The sequence below is a fragment of the Stylophora pistillata genome, chromosome 9 (genome assembly GCF_964205215.1).
Source record: "Stylophora pistillata chromosome 9, jaStyPist1.2, whole genome shotgun sequence".
Classification (NCBI taxonomy): domain Eukaryota; kingdom Metazoa; phylum Cnidaria; class Anthozoa; order Scleractinia; family Pocilloporidae; genus Stylophora; species Stylophora pistillata.
Window position 1 is genome coordinate 18318786 of NC_142527.1, and position 17476 is coordinate 18336261.

At 38.0% G+C, this 17476-nt stretch overlaps 2 protein-coding genes and 1 pseudogene across 4 annotated transcripts; 2 read left to right on the forward strand and 1 right to left on the reverse strand.

Annotated features, from left to right (window-relative positions):
* The first annotated feature begins 1011 nt into the window (after positions 1-1011).
* On the forward strand, positions 1012-3685 carry LOC111322329 (melanopsin-B-like). The gene has a single exon (XM_022925407.2). It carries the CDS (start codon positions 1729-1731, stop codon positions 2689-2691), a length of 963 nt encoding a protein of 320 aa, XP_022781142.2. The 5' UTR covers positions 1012-1728; the 3' UTR covers positions 2692-3685.
* A 169-nt stretch (positions 3686-3854) lies between these two features.
* On the forward strand, positions 3855-16909 carry LOC111322330 (melanopsin-like). 3 transcript variants are annotated; one of them, XM_088733829.1, is made up of 3 exons: positions 3855-4159; positions 14251-14435; positions 16259-16909. In XM_088733829.1, the coding sequence occupies exons 1-3, from the start codon at positions 4138-4140 to the stop codon at positions 16346-16348; spliced, it is 297 nt and encodes a 98-aa protein (XP_088589955.1). In that variant the 5' UTR covers positions 3855-4137; the 3' UTR covers positions 16349-16909. The 3 variants fall into 3 exon arrangements, with proteins under 3 accessions (XP_088589955.1, XP_088589953.1, XP_088589954.1); XM_088733827.1 differs by having other exon boundaries at positions 3907-4159; positions 14251-16909; XM_088733828.1 differs by lacking the exon at positions 3855-4159 and adding an exon at positions 12251-12510 and having other exon boundaries at positions 14251-16909.
* Positions 7015-8171, reverse strand: LOC148723618 (uncharacterized; annotated as a pseudogene).
* Positions 16910-17476: the final 567 nt, after the last annotated feature.

Consider the following 17476-nt stretch of genomic DNA (forward strand, 5'->3'; position numbering starts at 1 on the left):
ATATCCTTGGAGAGCATCAAGCGACCTTATATGAGGCAAAAAAACAGCAAACTGCAAAAGGCACAAAAAATTTGTACATTGCATTTGCAAGTTTTCCTTCATTTGTGTTTTAGATAATAGAGAAATGCAAAATTTATCACAGGGGCCATAATAAAAAAGAGAAACGAGCTGGAATTGCAAGGTTAGAAATCAGAAGTGCATTGATTTTTATGATGTTATGCCAAAATGTAAAGCGAGAAAGAAGTAACATGAAGAGCAACTGTTAGCTCAATGGATAGAGCGCTGGACTGTTGTGCGGGAGGTCGAGGGTTCAAGCCCCGGCCGGACCAACACTCAGGGTCTTAAAATAATTGAGAAGAATTTGCTACCTTTCTATAACATCAAGAAATGGTTAGATATTCTAGTCTTCTCGGATAGGGACGAATAAATGGAGGTCCCGTCTCCTGCAGGGTTGGGGTAGGAGACGTTAATTTCCCACACACGAGATTACTGTGTAATGGATGTCCTCCCCTGGGGTGGGATGGGTGGGATATAGGGCGCACTTAATTTGGAGCCTCGCTCTGTTGTGCGACCCTCACCACACTCTGGTGAAAGTGATTAAATAAATAAATAAATAAACAAGGCTTCTTTGTGGCTTGCGAGAGATAAAATATAAAACATCTTCAGTAAACGGAAATGGAACAGCAAATAATCATAACGGAAAGAGAGGTTGGGCAAGAAAGGCGCGAGCAAAGGTCTCCGACAAAGGGCGGAGGTAATTTGACTTCAATTTCTGACAATATAAGAAAGTAGGGAAAATTTAATCGTTTACGAGCTCCGAGCAAAGAACAAAAATTTAACCGCCCCACTTCCCTTACCAAGGCTTCCAACCTCCGACCTTCCGATATCTTGGTCAGAATTTTTACCCCAGAGCTACAACGAAACGAGTTGATGCGAGGTTCATGTGTCGGAGGCATACTGTGCAGGTAGCTAGGATGAGCAATGCCGATAGCTTCCCACGGGAAAACAATAATGAAGGTTATAAAGGATGAATTCGGTCGTCAAACAAACTTAGGAAGACATTATTCATCAGTACGAGTGGATATTTGTTAATTAGATCTGCATTCCCTTCAGTTTAGGCATAGATTGCCACGCCCTATCTATGTCTCTCGAGTTTTCTGAAACAGAGTTTTTTTTTTTTGCACAATGGACGGAAAATGGGGCTATACACGTAAATCTCGTAAAAGTTAAAACTCTTACAGCTGACCACAATACTGACAAATGCGGCTATTTTAAAGGTTTCAATCGTTTTCTTTTTTTAATTAGTTTGGAGGTAAAAGCCTAGCTTTTTTGTGCCAAAGGCATGGAAAAAAGGAAATGAATCAAATCTTGGTCTTATTCATAACAATTGCAATGTAATATCCTATCACATACTAGATTTCTCTCGACTAAAGCTTTTTTTTCTACTTCACAGGCGTATCACGCCTAATTAAGAGTAAATTATATCCTCGATACCGATGATTCAGCAACACAGCAGCTTTTTTTCACAAAAATAAACTACCACACCGGTGGCGGCTTAGTATAATCGCTGAGGGGAAAGCGTTCATTAAAGGAAGATCTATCATAGCAGAATAGACAACGGTCGCAATTGAAAACATTGAGACTGCCACATTGTTAAGAGATCACGGAAGGAGAAGCAATAAGATTTTCCCTTGAAACTTGAAGTCTTTTCGAAAATAGACAAACGCGATGGACACACCAAGCAAGTGGAACAGGATGTTTGTGACTGTAGAGTTCACGGTATGCTTGTTAGGAATCACATTTAACGCACTTGTGATTTATACAATTTTCAAGAACATCTACCGTTTATCTCCGCCGACATATCTCATTCTTAGTATTGCAGTGAGTGATTTTCTTTCATGCTCCACTGCTCTTCCACTGTCGATAGCCAAGCACTTTCAGAAGAAATGGCCATTTGGTTTACATGGATGTCGGGTCCATGCATTTTTGATATCTTTTCTGGCACTGGTATCCATCACTCACTTGGCCGCCATTTCCGCGGGAAAATACTTGACCATCGCCAGATCTCTTTCAAGAAACTCTTACTTCAACAAGAAAAAAGTGATGCTCATAATCTTGATCTCTTGGATGTACTCGCTTGGTTTCAGCTTGGCGCCTTTGGTTGGATGGTCAAAATATGGTCCGGAGGGTGCAAATGCTACTTGCTCAGTACAATGGCGATCGTCTCTACTAGCAGATCAGGCTTATTTTGGAACTGTAATCGTTGCTCGCTATTTTTTACCATTAACTGTGATAACGTTTTGCTATTACAAGATCCACAAAGTTTCTAGGCAGATCGTCGTCAACACCTCGCGGATGGGTTGCCTGGCAATAGCTGCCACTCATGCTCTTTTGAAACGACACCGTAAATCTGCCATGTACTTTTTAACTATCATAGCCGCATTTCTAATACCGTGGTCGCCATACGTTGTTGTATCCTTCCTTCTTGTCACAGGGATAAACGTAAGCCCCTTGACGACAAGCTCATGCAACGTTTTTGCCAGGATATCGTTTTTTGTCAATCCAGTACTCTACACTATCTTCCACCGCGGGTTTCGAAGACGTTTGGTTAAATCAGTCCCTATTACCAGAAGAAACAGAGTGGTGGGCCCAACCGGGATACCTTCGATCTCAAGATCGTTAGCTCTTTGAATCCCACAAATCAGTTTTTCATAGCTGTTGGCACTTAACTCTCACTGAGGGATAAGTTTCTCAGATGGTTTTGAAAGGGAAAAGATCGCCGGATTATCGATGCGCATCAGCTTGTAGTTATTGAACAGTTTACATCGCTTGACGTTAAAAAAGCTGAGTTCTCTATTCTGTTTATGTCACAGATTTTCAAAATCCTTAAGATAATTGATTTTGTACTTCGATGAATGAATTCAAAGTCTCTTCGAGTTTCTGGAGGTAGAAATTTTGGCGTATTATCATGCTCTAATGATAATCAATAATGAAAAAAACGTGTTAAGTGGTACGTTGATCAGGAATACCAACATCTTCGGGCCGGTTATTTAGCCGAAGTCAAAGCCAAACCGCGGTTTTAAGCAAACAGTGGGCCTTACGTATTCTCTTTAACAGGATTGTTTCATTACAAAATTGTCTTTCCAATTATTGGCGAAGCAAAAAAATCTTTTTCTTTGCTTTTCTATCCTGGCTAGATGTTGAAGCTGTTCGTTATGTGATGTACTACTTTGAGCGCTCTAACTGTTAGGTGTTTACCGTAGAAAAGACACCGTTACTGTGAGATGACGTAATATCGCCGGAGCAAGGCCTAAAGTCTACTGAAAGCTGACAAAAAATCATGTCTCTTTTCAAATACAAAATAATTTTGCTTAACAAAAAAAAAAGCTCAAATTAAATAAAGGAAAGATCATAATTTTTACCTAGACTTACTCGCACATTAGAAAAAAACGGGGAAAAAAGAAGAAGAGTTGAACTAAGAAATACACGTTCTTTCCACAGGAGACTTCTAGGTTGAATATTTGTTTTCGGCAAGGTCACCAGTATTAACCGTAGAATCAGGTTAAAGGGTGTGGGGTATTAGGTACATTGGAAACTCTATACCCTTTAAACTGTGCCTGCTGCTTGCCTCTTATTTAGGAATAAATCACACTTTTTTTTATCGGTTTTTCTCACATTCTCGCAGCAGCTCAGGGCAACGGTAAACGAATAGAAGGTGTGGTTCATTGCTTTATGGCATAAATATGAGTGATGTCTGTCAGCCAAAACGATAAACTCATTCTTATCTTGTGATCAAGACGCTGATTCTCAAAAAACCCATCAAAGAGAGCGATAACCTAATCAAAGCGCCGGAAACTGAATGAAATGACAGCCATGAGAGCAGGGGCTGAGATTAATTTCTCAATTTGAATAAAAGCAACGACAACGAGGACTTGAAAAGAAATTGAAAAGAAAACTGACGAGAAATACGATATGCAATATAAAGGCACAAACTACAGAGTCTTACTGAAAACTTCGAACTGGACAGAGAAGAAGAGAACTATATGTGGTCAGAATTGGTCTTCAGCTGCTATAGTGGTCTGATGATCTTTACGAGAAGTTTCTCGGCTGAGAATTACAAGCAAGAGAACCGGCTCTATGGCTTTTCAGCGAAATAAAGGTCAGTGGTAAAATTTTACTGTTATCATTTATTTCCATTTCGAGGAATTAATTTTAAATTGTTTAATAACACTAGACTGCAGCACCACAAAAACAGCAAAATCGAAAGACAATAAGACTGAGACGTATACACTGGCTTGAACGCTATCGAGCTATTTTTTTAACTCGTAACACACAATTTTTTCTCTGTTTCTATTTTTTCTGGATAAAGCTTTCACGGAGTCCCCGTTAAAATTGATAGAAAGTTCTTCAAAAGCTATCAACTGATTATGATGAAGCGCGGATCATTTGCCATAATTATTAAGTACACTTCCAATTTTCGTGAGATTTTCTCAGTCTTGTAAATATGATTTTTGACAAAATCCTGAATGATATTTCTTTTTGGTTGTTGCAACAATTTTCTTACAGCAAAAACATGGCATCATTTCCTTCTCAACGAGCAGTTTGGAGGAATGTAATGGACAATTTCTGAAGTTCTTCCAACTGACCGCGCAGCCAAAAATAAAGGCTTAAAACCGTACCACCAGTTGATTAAACTGCATGCTCAGTAAATAGAAAATTTGATATAAATCAGAAAAATAAAATCATCCTCATTGTTTTCGGTGTTCAAAGCATCCTCTCAAACCGAAGGCTTTCAAAGAATTAAATTCTGGGAATTCTACCCGTCTAGCGACATCTCAGTACAGGGAGATGTTTGAGCGAGTATGTATGGGATGGAGGCACAGTAAACGACAGCAGATCTTTGTCAATCAGAGCACGCGTTGTGTCAAGTTCTGTTAAAATGTTATGAAACGATCATCTTTAGACGAAAGTCTACAGGTGACTGCAATATCCTGTTATTATGATATGACAGACAAAACATAAAGGTTTTATCCGCACGTTATGGAAATAATGTCCACATTTGAGCTTTAGTGACAACACTATTTATCATTTTACCCTCAACTCAACGAGGAAATAGGGTCAAGATGATCTGATGAAGTAACCGTAAACGCAGCATTAAACAGATTACAATATAATTAAAAAAAAACAAGGTGCAATAAAAATCGAAATTTACGGAATTACAGGGAGGAAGAAACGAAAACTACCAGCGTCATTTGCAAACATTTTCAAAAACAAAAAATTCACCATTTTCTTTTTTCTTGTTTCTATTCACTCACGAGAAGCTTTCAACATTTGTGATCCAAGCAGTATACAGGAGGTATGTGTTATGTTCACCTAATAGTTGAACGAGTCATCGTGGTGTTTTCTAACGTAGCCCTGAGATCGACAGAACATCGGACATTGAATCTGAAAGTCTGTGGTTTGATAACTCGTGAGGACTCGGTATTTCTTTTTCATTCTTTTTATTACTATTATTATTATTATTTCGTGAGCGGGCGGTATTCTACAAATCCTGCGATCTGATTGGTTCGAGAGCTGGTAGTATTCTTCCATCCGGCCCGTTTTCAGCAGGCGGTATCCGTTTAATGTTGATTCGTTTTGCATAAATTCTCTAGCTTTGTTGCAATTTTTCATTAATATACGATAACTTGTTTTATCGGCTGAGCAGCATTGTTGAGCAAAGACTTCGGTCACAACCTTTAGCCGATAAATAACCGTACCCTCTGTCTTCTCTCTCTCTCTCCCAAATCAGTTTGGTTTCTCCGCAAAAATTGATTTCGAAATATATCTAGTGCTACTTAATTTGTTTTTTAAAAAAGATTGACACTCAGTCAAAATACAATTTGTAATTTAACATTCATTCTCAAAATGTAACTCGGAAAAGTTAAAACGAAAGGTATTTGCAGTTAACAATTACATAAATCAGTGTGAATCTCATTTATTTTATATCTGGATTCTCCAAAACAATTTTTTAGCTTGTGAAACGTTTAGCGAAGTTTTGAGATCTTGTATAAATACACTATCGCTTATTCTTTGTAAGTCCCTCGAATTTGGACATACACAAATTTCACAACAGAAACCGAAGGAATTAGATGAGTGAAAGTCCCATTAAATCACCTTGTGTCCAACTAGGAAAAGCTTCTCATTCGGCTTCAGTTTTCTCGGTGGAAGGAAGACAAGATTTACACACGCCATTATAGAAAACAACCAAGCAGACTCTCATAGCTTCAAAACACACATTTTGACTACTTTCGAGATATTTAACATTGAACAGAAGTGAATCTTCGAAGACTAATCTTCATTTGAAATTGAATAATACTATTTGTAAGATCTCTGACTGCTGTTCGAAAAAAATAAGAATGTTACTAACCAGCCTCGGTCGTTCCGTGTTTGAAAAAACTGTGCCCTTTGTCTTCAGTACCGGTCTACTGCCTCGGGCGGTATCCAAGATCACTGTATGACGAATCATGTATTGAAACAAGGAGGAGGAGCGACTACACCTTGTGTGCTTAGAAGCCGGTCAAATTATTTAACAATGCGGTCAGTTCCCCTTTTTCATTGGCCAGTCCATTTGCAGGACCGAAAGGACTTTTTCACCAGGACACCTATCTACTTGCAGCGCTAAATATTTGGACGGTGCCATGTTCATATTCTGGATAATTTAGTTGATAATGTAAAGGGTTTCAATGCTGACGTTTGGAGCGTTCGCAATTCGTCAGAGCGAATGGAGGAACTGTGGGTAGTGTATGTGTTTATATGCAGAAAGTGGACCTACGCTATTGGCGGGGACATGGTAACGAGAAAAACAAGAATAAATTAGTACAATGAAAAGCGTTCGTTGATTCCTATGGGATTAAGAGTGCCGATTTCAAGGATGAACTTCTGTTCAAGAGTTTTGCGGTTCTCCGAACTACCTAAATGTATGGAAATGCTGCAGACTGCCATATGTCACTTAGAATGATTAGGTAGAATTGTCTAGCGAACGGTTTTGATGCGTCCGTCCTTGTCACTCCTTTCTGCGTCGCGAAAATGTTCTCGGAATCGTCTTCTTATGTAAATCTTTTTACAATAATTGCAAGTTATGCAAAAAATGACATCGTTCCTTATGTAACGTTGTAGTGCTGACTGTCGATCAATTTGTTGGGCGCGGTGGTGGCTCGCTTCAACGATAGAAACAGGATAGCCACATTTTTCGAAAATCTGGCACACTGACTCTGACTTGCGGCCAAAATCAGTGTCATTACTACACAAACGACGAAATCTAAGAAAATGAGTAAAGGGAATGTAATTCTTGACATGAGATGGATGCGAAGATGAATACAACAAGTAACTATGAGAGTCTCTAAGTTTTTTGTACACACTAGTACATAAACCATTGCCTTCAATTGAAACTTTCATGTCTAAAAAGGATAAGGAATTGTCTGAAATTTCCCAGGTATATGGTATAGCCGGGTGAAAGGAATTGACTGCGGTTATAAATTGAGTTAGCCCCTCTCTAGTAGAGGAGGTAACGCCGATACAGTCGTCAGTGTAGCAACCATAAAGTTCCGGTTTGGGGCCGTCATATTGGTGTTCGATAAAATCTACGAAAATATTGGCATAACTGGGTTTCATTTTGGCACTCTTGGCTACGCCATTAGTTTGTTTGAAATAGTTTTCCCCAATTGAAAAACACTCGAGTATAAGCACTAGTTTCTAGGCGAAGTGATGTTTCAGAACTAAGTTCCTTGATCAAAAAAGTGTTTGAGGGCCAGAAGACCTTTGCCATTGGAATCAGAATAAAGAGATGTAATATTCATAGCGAAAAGAAGTTTGTTTTCGCCAAGGAAATTAAAGTCGCGAAAAATTTCAAGAGCGTATTGGCTTTCTTAGATATATGATGGTAAAGGTTTGACGATGAGAGCGATAACTTTGTCTAAATAGCTGGAAATAAGTTCGGTTGGACAGCTGCAAGCCGAGACAAATTGTCGACCTGGGTTGTTAGGTTTGTGGATTTTAGGTAAAGACTCTTCCGAAGTAAAATTGGAATATTCAGTTCTACGACTGAATTTAAGTTTGTTGCTATCGTGACGACATTTTTTGATGAAAAAATCCAATGCAATGACGCGAACTGGCCCTCTGAGGGAATCCATTTAGACTTTCGCATGTGAAGTGTTTCGGAAGTATCTTTGAATTGCCAGGAAGTTCTTTTTAGGAATTCGACTATGGCCTGTAAATTATATCGTCCAGTTGGTCGGGTAAGGCATTCGCTTTAATATCACTGGGAGGGCAGTTTTTGGCGCCGGTAGCATACGTATCACGTCCGATCTAGAATGCACTGTGTGTACCATGGAGATAGTACAAGTAGGGCAGATGAAGTTTTTATTGTGTCAATCGCTGTCTTAAATTGACAGCAGAAGATTTTGCTCGATTGGTTGCTCGCTAAAATTACCAACTGACAGATAAATAAAGGGGTATTCTGACTGAAATCGTTAACGATTCATTTAAAGAAATATTAAAATCGGCGAATATTTGGTCTCGAGCATATTTTACGAGAGGCAAGGTGTCCTTATCGAGGACGGTAGCTCTCATTATATCCGGGAAAATGTAACTCAAAGGCTAAGTCGATGCAATGTTGTCTAATGTGAAATTATATGGATGCCAAAATGAAATGCCTTTTTAGGACATCATGTCTGGTTCGCTAAGTTAGCAAGGGAGAGCTCATCCGGAAACAAGGAAGGGGCCCGTGTATCGACCACCGTACCGTTGAAAATAGGCATTCTGCCGAAAATTCAGCAAACTATTGAGTTTTGAGGTCAAAAGATGGCATTATTCTCGCGCTCTTTTCAGTGTGGACTTCTAATATTGTGAAAGACCTAGATGCGAATTACACTGCCTCTTAACTACCTTAGCAAAGTCAAACTGGCGACATCAACCTCTTTAAAGGGAAAAGATAAGTTCATTTAAAGGCAGCTTCAACCCTCCTCATGAGCTACTATTGGAGTTAACGGACCACACTCAACCAGTTTGCTTTGCGCACCAATGTTATGATGAATGTATGAACTTCATATATTCATCGTATCTGATTTATCATCACGGGTTTATTACGAATCAACTTAACGGCCTACTCCCAGTTGGCTTGTTAGCTCAGTTGGTAGAGCGCTGCACTAGTATCGCAGAGGTCAGTGGTTCGAATCCCGTACAGGCCTGATTTTTTTCAGGTCTGATTTTCGCTATTGCATAAGTAGCGCTCTCTACTGCGAGGATCGTGCATCATACGTAATGTTATTGTTATTATCCGGGAACTCGATACTTATATTGCGGCGACTATCCATCGTAAAGGAGGACCTTTTTTCGCTAGCTACATTATCGCGAACGCGGAACTGATGAAATGACAAAAATACGCAGAAAATAGACGATAGACACTTGAAGAAACTAGACAAGGGTATAAAAGGCCGGTTCTCGATCAAAATTGCAAAGATTTAGCCGAATAAATACTACATACACGTAGCTTCCCTTTTCTATAATACAGAAAATACTAAGAGAGGCCACTACCCCTATATTTTAGCTGGCTGTTCTGCCAAATTAATTTTGCAATGAACAGCTGAGTAGTCAACACGTGCCAACACTCCACGTTATTTGGCATGCACGTTTCAAACGTGACAACCTAAAGGAATTCGACTAAAATAGTAAACTGCGTGGTATAATTTAAAGGAAGCTGTGATGCAATATATATTAATGATAAGGAAACTGAAAACGCGTGTTTGGGCGATGATTAGATAACTAAGAATGTGATTGGCGTACAGCGTACAGGAGAAGTCGCAGCTTTCCTGTTCAATCTCTGAAAAAAAAAAACACTGAAAAAGAACAAAAAGCATTTCTACAATAAAGGATGCCAGGTAAACGCGTTTGAGTAAAAAATTAATTCTTCCGAGAATTTTTGCGTTGGGAATAGGGATATGATGTAAAAGCGATTAGGCTAACAATAATATATAAAATAATCTTGCAATTAAGTGGGTGTTAGACGCCTCGTGCAAAAATCGAAGCCTTCCGTCCGGGTGAAAATAAAAAATTATCACGAAATGCGAAAAGAGTAAAGCCTTTTCCTTCTGGCGAATGACACTTAATCTAAGAAGCTGCTGTGGCTTTTAATATTTCTTCCTCAGAGACAATTCCATGCTAAATTTGAGTCGGATTCATATTGTTTCCTCGAATCGCAAATATTCCATAAAATAATTTCGTGGATTTAACGAGCCACTAAAGGTCTTGCGTGGCCAATCGAATTATGAAATAATTGAAGAATTTATAAACTTTCCCCTGATGCTAACAAAAACGGATTATACAACAGTTTTGGAACATTTGAAGTAGATTAGTACGATTTTTCGTCTACATTTAATCGTTTCGAGAAAAATTTGAACGTGACTTCCCTTTGCTTTTGTAACGGTCTTAATTCATTTCAAACAGATCATGTCTGGAAAAAATATCATGCTTCAATTTAAAACAAATTAAAGGTACTTGGGGCAAAAACTACATCCGCCTGAAGAATAGAATCTGTCATCATTAATTTGGAAAAGAATCTGTATTGTCGCCTCAATGATTTTCTTTTGTTTTTCAATTGTTTTTATAGAAGTTTTAATGCAAATATCGTTCCTTTGAACATTGCTTTGTTTTATTAGAAGTTGTGTACGGTCCTTGGCAAATTCAACATTTTAACATTGTAAAATAAAATTATGCACATCACGTCCTAAACCGTGAAGCGGGAAAGTGAAATTAAGGGTATTTTTATATTCACCAAGAAAACAACGACACATTCAAGGTTCATGTTGGTGTGATTTTACAATTTTACAACCGTACCTGTCGTGTTTACAGACTGTTAACGGATTGAAATTTTTCTTTGCACATATCAGTTTTTATTCAAGTACCATAATGCATAAAATAACTCGCCATGAATATACAAGTCCTGTAGCAAAAAAAGATGAAGAGAGGTATAACCTTAAGCGAAGATAAATAGACAAAATAAGTAAATACGTTGTAGCTGTTTGGAGAACTTGTCTCTTCGTCTGCCTTAATAAGGCATAATCTAACCCACGAACATTTTGCCCAAAGCAACTGAAAATAACTTGCAGTTTACCTGCTGGTAATTTTTTTTCTTACCACTTACTACTAAACAACAAACAGCTACCGTAAAAGTAAAGATGTAGGGAAGGGTTTTCAAATGGGTGAAAGTGCAATTACCAACAACTCTGCAAACTGTTTTTAGGTCAATAATAGAGATGTTTTCCCGTAGCTATTCCTCGAGAAGTCGATAAAATATTACCTATCACCACCCTCAAAGGGCAGGATTTAGCGTGGAAGGATATCGTGTGGGTTCAGTTGCATCATATCGTGTAACCAAAAAATGTTTCAGCATTTCTTAGTGCCCGCGTGGGCTTGGAATTACTCAGTAAAAACTCAGATTGATTGTGCTTAAACTGGGAGGAAACTCCCACGAGACAAACTAGGAACAAAAAAGTAGTGTCTCTTAGCTATATAAAAACGATCACATTGGAAAAGAAGCCACAAACACTCAAAACGTTTTTCAGACACATTGCAAAGACCAAAATGCTTCTAGAGTGGACGGGTGAAAGAGAAATTCTACAGCAGTTCGTGATCACTGCTATTATTTCTTCATGCGCCAGCCCGGTGGAGTCATATGGTAGTATTCCTGATTGACGAAACACTACTGTCAAGGAACTGCGATAGATAAGGAACAAATGGTGAGCATTTATTAGATGCACTTTAGAAGTTTTTATTTAAACTTCATCATCCATTTTCTCTGTCTGAAAGCGCTGTATTAGAACTTTTTCACCTTTACTTCGAAATGACATTTGTTTGAATTCACAAACGTGAAGACACTTGCCATTCAACCTTATTTTTCACCTTCTCCACGGACCATGACTTAAAAAGAAATTTATATCAAAGCTAGGAAATTCGTGTAATCAAATTCAATTGTGCGAGTTTGTTTCATATTCCTTTTGTACACGATTATGACGCTGCAAACAAATACCCAAGGCAAATACGGCATTTTCTCTGTGATTACTGCGAAGTTCCCGTTCCGTGAAGCGGTTACTCAGATGGATTTCTGTTCTATTCCGATCGAAGGAACAATTTTCGTATAACCTCATTCTTCTCTAAAACTAAGCCGTAGGCCCAAATGCAATCTATTGCTTTCACCATTGTTTCCTTTATCTAAGAGGTGTATGCATAATTTAGAATGGGGTTGTGTGAAAATCTTGCCTGACTAAGATAGAAGCCCAAAATTAAAAGTAAATATGCTAAAGGATACTCGATTTGGAAAACAATGGAAATTTAAGCCATAAACGCCACGAAAGGAACCTTGAGTTATCAACGGGATATGAATCATGAGTGGAAAAAGGAAAACTATATTTGCTAAATTCAAGTGGGGCTTCGCCTTTTTCGGACCATTCTTTGGACGATAAATATCACGTTAAGGTGACGATACTCCCTTAAATTATTAGTTTAATTATGAGAGTAGTTTTTGTTTTCATTATGACAAATTTTAAAACTTGCAATGCAGCCCTTTGCAATTTTCTGGCCGGGAAGTCTAAGAAACAACTATTCAAGCATGGTGCCGATCTATTGCACGCGTTGTTAGCAAGGAAGATAGTCTGATTTTTTCCGCCCCTGAATAGCACATTTAGTATTTCTTTGAATGCATGGTGTGTAACGGAATACTTCAAGTTTTTGTCATTTTGCCTAGCTTTTTAATTTATAGCTTTCGGTTAGCATGCGGTTATTCGGTAAACCAGATATATGTGCATATAAATGTGAAATCTGATCCCCGAGCATGTTCTGTGATTCTTATCTAAAACCTTGATTACATTAATACATCTTGACTAAACCTATTTTTTCGTTTTTCACTTTGAGAGTAAGTTATTGAAGTGTTCTTATTTTGATTATAAGACGATTTATTTTAGATTCACGGTACACTTTTTTCCTCAAAATTTTTAAATTATTAGAAAACAAAATTCAAACACCTGACAATGTAAGGTTCATTCGTCAGCTAGGTTTGCTCTTGGCCTCGAGCATCTCCGGCTTATGCCTCTATCGCGTTCTCCAAACTTTTCGCGTGTTTCATACCTCGATGAATCACGAGGGAACGAATTAACCAATCGACGATTAAGAAATAAGGTTTCCTACAGTAAAGAAAGCAACTATACTAAGTAGCAGGAATCTAAGTGTTTTATTCCCTGGGAAACTAAAATTTAACTGATTTTCATTATATTTTTACTATATTTTTGGATTTTTGTAAAAAAACAAGCTAGATGGGAGCAGAAAAGAGCGACGAATGTCGATCTCGTGATTCAATTTTTTTTTCGGCACTTCACGGTTAAGATCATAACTTGCAAACTCTACAGTCAAAATGTAATCGTAGTACAATGAAGATACAAAAAACCCCTCCCAAAAACGATAAGTCTTGACGGATGTTTGAAGTTTTGTGCAAAAGAAAACCTAATAAGTGCCCTGCATTGAAAATAAGACGCGTGGGAAGGAAATAGGGTTGTTCAGTAGGAAAAAATTAACATTTGGTTGATGGTTGAGCAATTCTGGACGAGACCTTAAAATCGGTTTTATCTGATAACATCTCGACAGGATTACAGGTCCAAAATATTCAAGAAAATTGCTTTACAACGAGGTTTGCCAAAACAATACCCATTAGTATCGGAAAATTATTTTTTAAGATGCAGTGGTTAGAAGAAACAGCTGCCAAATTTCAATGTATTTTGTCTTTCCGAAAAAGAAACGGTTAAGAGCTTTTCTTGAAAAAAAAAAAAGAGAATAAAAATAAAGGTATTCAATTTAAAAATCCTTCAGCTACTTGTTTGGTTGTAGCCCGCGTAGATTTTCCCAATAGGTGCTGTGTTTAACATACTAAATTTGTCGCTTCCGTCTTTAGTTCGTTATAAGCTATTAAAAAAACTGATGGCACAATATTTATCCGGCACGAGAAAACAACTTCCCTTAGTCTAAGAAACACATTTATTATACAAATCAAAGTTAAATAATCGTCTTATCGTGTGGGTCTTCAAAACGCTGCGAAACACAAGCCACCCTCATATCGTAAAAGAAAAGGCATTGGACAAAAATTTCTTTTCAAAGGGAAAGCTGAGCGTCTTTCAAGAGACAGACTTATTTCGGAGCAGCTTATAAAATTCGTTGCTTTTGTTACAGAAAAAAAGAAAAAAGGAACCTTCGTCAGAAAGATGGATACCAATAACAGTTGGAGCACACTTTTCGTAGCTATCAAGTTTGTGGTCTGCTTCTTTGGGATTTTTTTCAATGGCTCAGTAATTTTCACAATTTGCAAGAACCTACGCCGTTCATCACCACCATGCTACCTAATTCTCAGCATTGCGGTGAGTGACTTCATTTCTTGCTCAGTGGCCATTCCGATTTCGATTGCATTTCACTTTCAGAACCAATGGCCGTTTGGAATGGATGGATGTAAAGCTCATGCTTTCATGATTTTCCTTCTGGCACTCGTCTCCATCACTCACTTGGCTGTTATTTCGGTGGGGAAGTTCCTTACCATCACAAGATCCCTTTCCAGAGATTCATACTTCAACAAGAGTACGGTCTTATGGATAGTCCTAGGTTCTTGGACGTATTCTTTAGTATTCAGCGTGCCACCGTTATTGGGATGGTCAAGATTTGGTCTAGAAGGAACCAATGAATCATGTTCGATCATCTGGGAATCGAAAGTTCTTAGTGACAAAGTATATTTTGGGGTTATATTCTTTGCCTGCTACTTATTACCTATCACGCTTATTGTATTTTGCTATTACAAAATCCATAAAGTTTCTAGTCATATCGTCGACACTACTCTCCGAATAAATAGGGTGGCTATGACTATGTCTGAGGCTCTGCTGAAAAGGCATCGTAAATCGGCCATGTACTTTTTAACTATTATAGCAGTTTTCCTCCTCTCGTGGTCTCCTTATGCCATCGTATCCTTCATGACAATTTTTTGGGGAAGCGTCAATCCTGTTGCTACCAGTGCGTGTAGTGTTTTTGCAAAGACATCTTTCCTACTCAACCCAATGCTGTATGCCATTGTGTCTCGGAAATTTCGACGCCGAATGATTCAGGCGATTCCTATATCCAGACCAAATCGGGTGGTTGTTCCTGCAGATGCTTTCCACCTAACGTCTGAAGCACTGGCACTCTAAATGTTAGATTCCTCGACACAAACGTGGAATGATTGCTGATGATTTGTAAGCAAACCGGCTCGAATGTTATCACTAGACAATTATCAATAGAGTTTACAAGCTCTAAATCTCTACACAACATCCCTTAAAGTACAATAACATAATGGACCAATGAGTGTTTCACTGACTTCACATCTACTCAGTAAGCATTATCATACATGGGAAACATAAAACTTGCCTAATATTTGCTATGGTTTTGCGTGCACTCTGCTAGTAATACACGGTATTGGGTGTTATAGATCGATCCTTTAAATTATCTCTCTGCAATGTTGAAAAATAACACGTGAGAACTAGTTTTGGGTAGCATTTCTTATTCCAACATTAGAAATGTTCCCTAATCATTGCCGTGCTTAGGTTAATGCTATAAAGTTATTTCTTTATTGAAACATCTTACTAATTCTCCAATCCTGAGGATTAGATGTTTAATTTTGGTGTCCACAGTGTTTTTGTTGTGCGCAGGTATCGTAATGGAGGTATTATCACCAGTGTTTGGTGTTTTATTCACCAATAATAATTGTAAAACAGAGTAGTGTTAGTGAGAAAGTGTGCTGAGTAATGAGAAGATTATGCTGTGGAAATTGTTCAAGTAGTACCAATGTGATAAGAGTTTGACTTGACGCCTGTTACAAAAGAGAGAGCATTTCTAAAACCTTTAATGTGTATCGCCGATTCATTGCATGTGTTTATGAAAAGAAAATTTATGTTTGTCTCATTGACGCTAATGAGATTATTTATCATCAGTTTATCGCTTTCGAAAATCGTTAAAAAAAATTCTCGTTTAAAATTGTGAGTTTATCAGATCGAAATAATATTACATGAAATAGTTATTGCATGTATTTGCTTTCAATGAATGTTTCTGATGAATGAACCTTTGCTTTGTGGGTATGAAGTCTTAAGCACTGAGACAGACTCAATTTGTTGACTGAATAGCTTGTATTTTTATGCCATTTCATATATTAATTGTCTTTTAGAACGTTCCCAGGCCCGCCAGTCGCAGAGGCCAAAAGCTGAATAAGTTCGCAAAGCCTTCAAGGATTTCTGAGGACCGGTGTGAACTATGATTGTTAGCATTTTGGGGGCAAGTGGAATATGAATATGCATTATTGACCAAGCGTTTTTATGGACCGAGACAAATTCTCTGACAATAAAAACGCAAAAAAAATAGAACGAGGATGATATCCAGCCATCATCTTAACCGAACGAGCTCGGCCAATAAATTATTGTTTAGATAGCAATAAGAGTTCGATAGAATGGAAATCAAGAATAGCCTGTTTATTCTTAGAACCGGGAAAGAAATCGAAGTGTGTTTGTAACATAATAAACCCACGAAAGTCACTTTAACGTTCTCTTTTTTTTTAAGTCTTCTGCCGCTTTATGAAACTGCATAGCCGACATTATCAAAAAGCTATGAAATTTGTAAGTCCGCTTCACACAAACTTTTTCTTGCGCGGGATCAAAGCGGGAAATCCAAGGGGGCAAGACGGGCCCATCTTGCCCGCTCGGGTAGCCAATCAGAACACAGGATTCGCCTCATAATGCCCACTGGCATTGTCAGCTATATCATAAAAGGGTTTTATAGACATCAGGTTCATTCCCTTTGAATAAAAGTCTTTGTTACTGTCCCGAAAGCTCAACTTTCTGTTCAGTCTGTAAAAAATATTTCACCTGTGTGGCAAAGTATTTCGTTTCCTTGTCAAATGAAAATGATGGATGTCCCCTGAAATATCTTTAAAAAAATGCTGCCGCATCCTTTAGTTGCTGAATATTTAAAATCAAATGGCTTTTAATGGCGTTCAATAATGGTTTGCGATGTTCACCTGAAGGACAAAAAATGGAACAGTCTATTCGGTTTACTTTTCTGACAATTTACGAATTGAAGATGGCAGAATTTTAAATTGGATTGAATTGAACCAACCATATGCAATGTTGTGAACTTATAAAGCAATTGTTCATAGCAACGTAAGTGGCGTTTGAGTTGAAAAAAAGGGCTAGAACACCTGCTGACAGACAAAGTAATTTTCATGTCATCAAATTCCAAAATCCATAAGCAAGAAGACATTAAAGCTTTTATCTTTTTCAGGCATCGAAGAAACAAAATTCATCTCCTCGCAGCGTGCAAAGAGAGGGAACTGAATTGAGGATAGTTTTATGAATCCCTACAAAACAGGGGACGTTTTTAGTTTAAGATT

Bases quoted from the DNA above. Each gene is read 5' to 3' on its own strand.
- LOC111322329 (XM_022925407.2), top strand. From the start codon at position 1,729: ATGGACACACCAAGCAAGTGGAACAGGATGTTTGTGACTGTAGAGTTC.
- LOC111322330 (XM_088733827.1), top strand. From the start codon at position 4,138: ATGGCTTTTCAGCGAAATAAAG. The intron at 4,160-14,250 runs GTCAGTGGTAAA...CTTTTGTTACAG, and splicing joins GGCTTTTCAGCGAAATAAAG to AAAAAAAGAAAAAAGGAACC.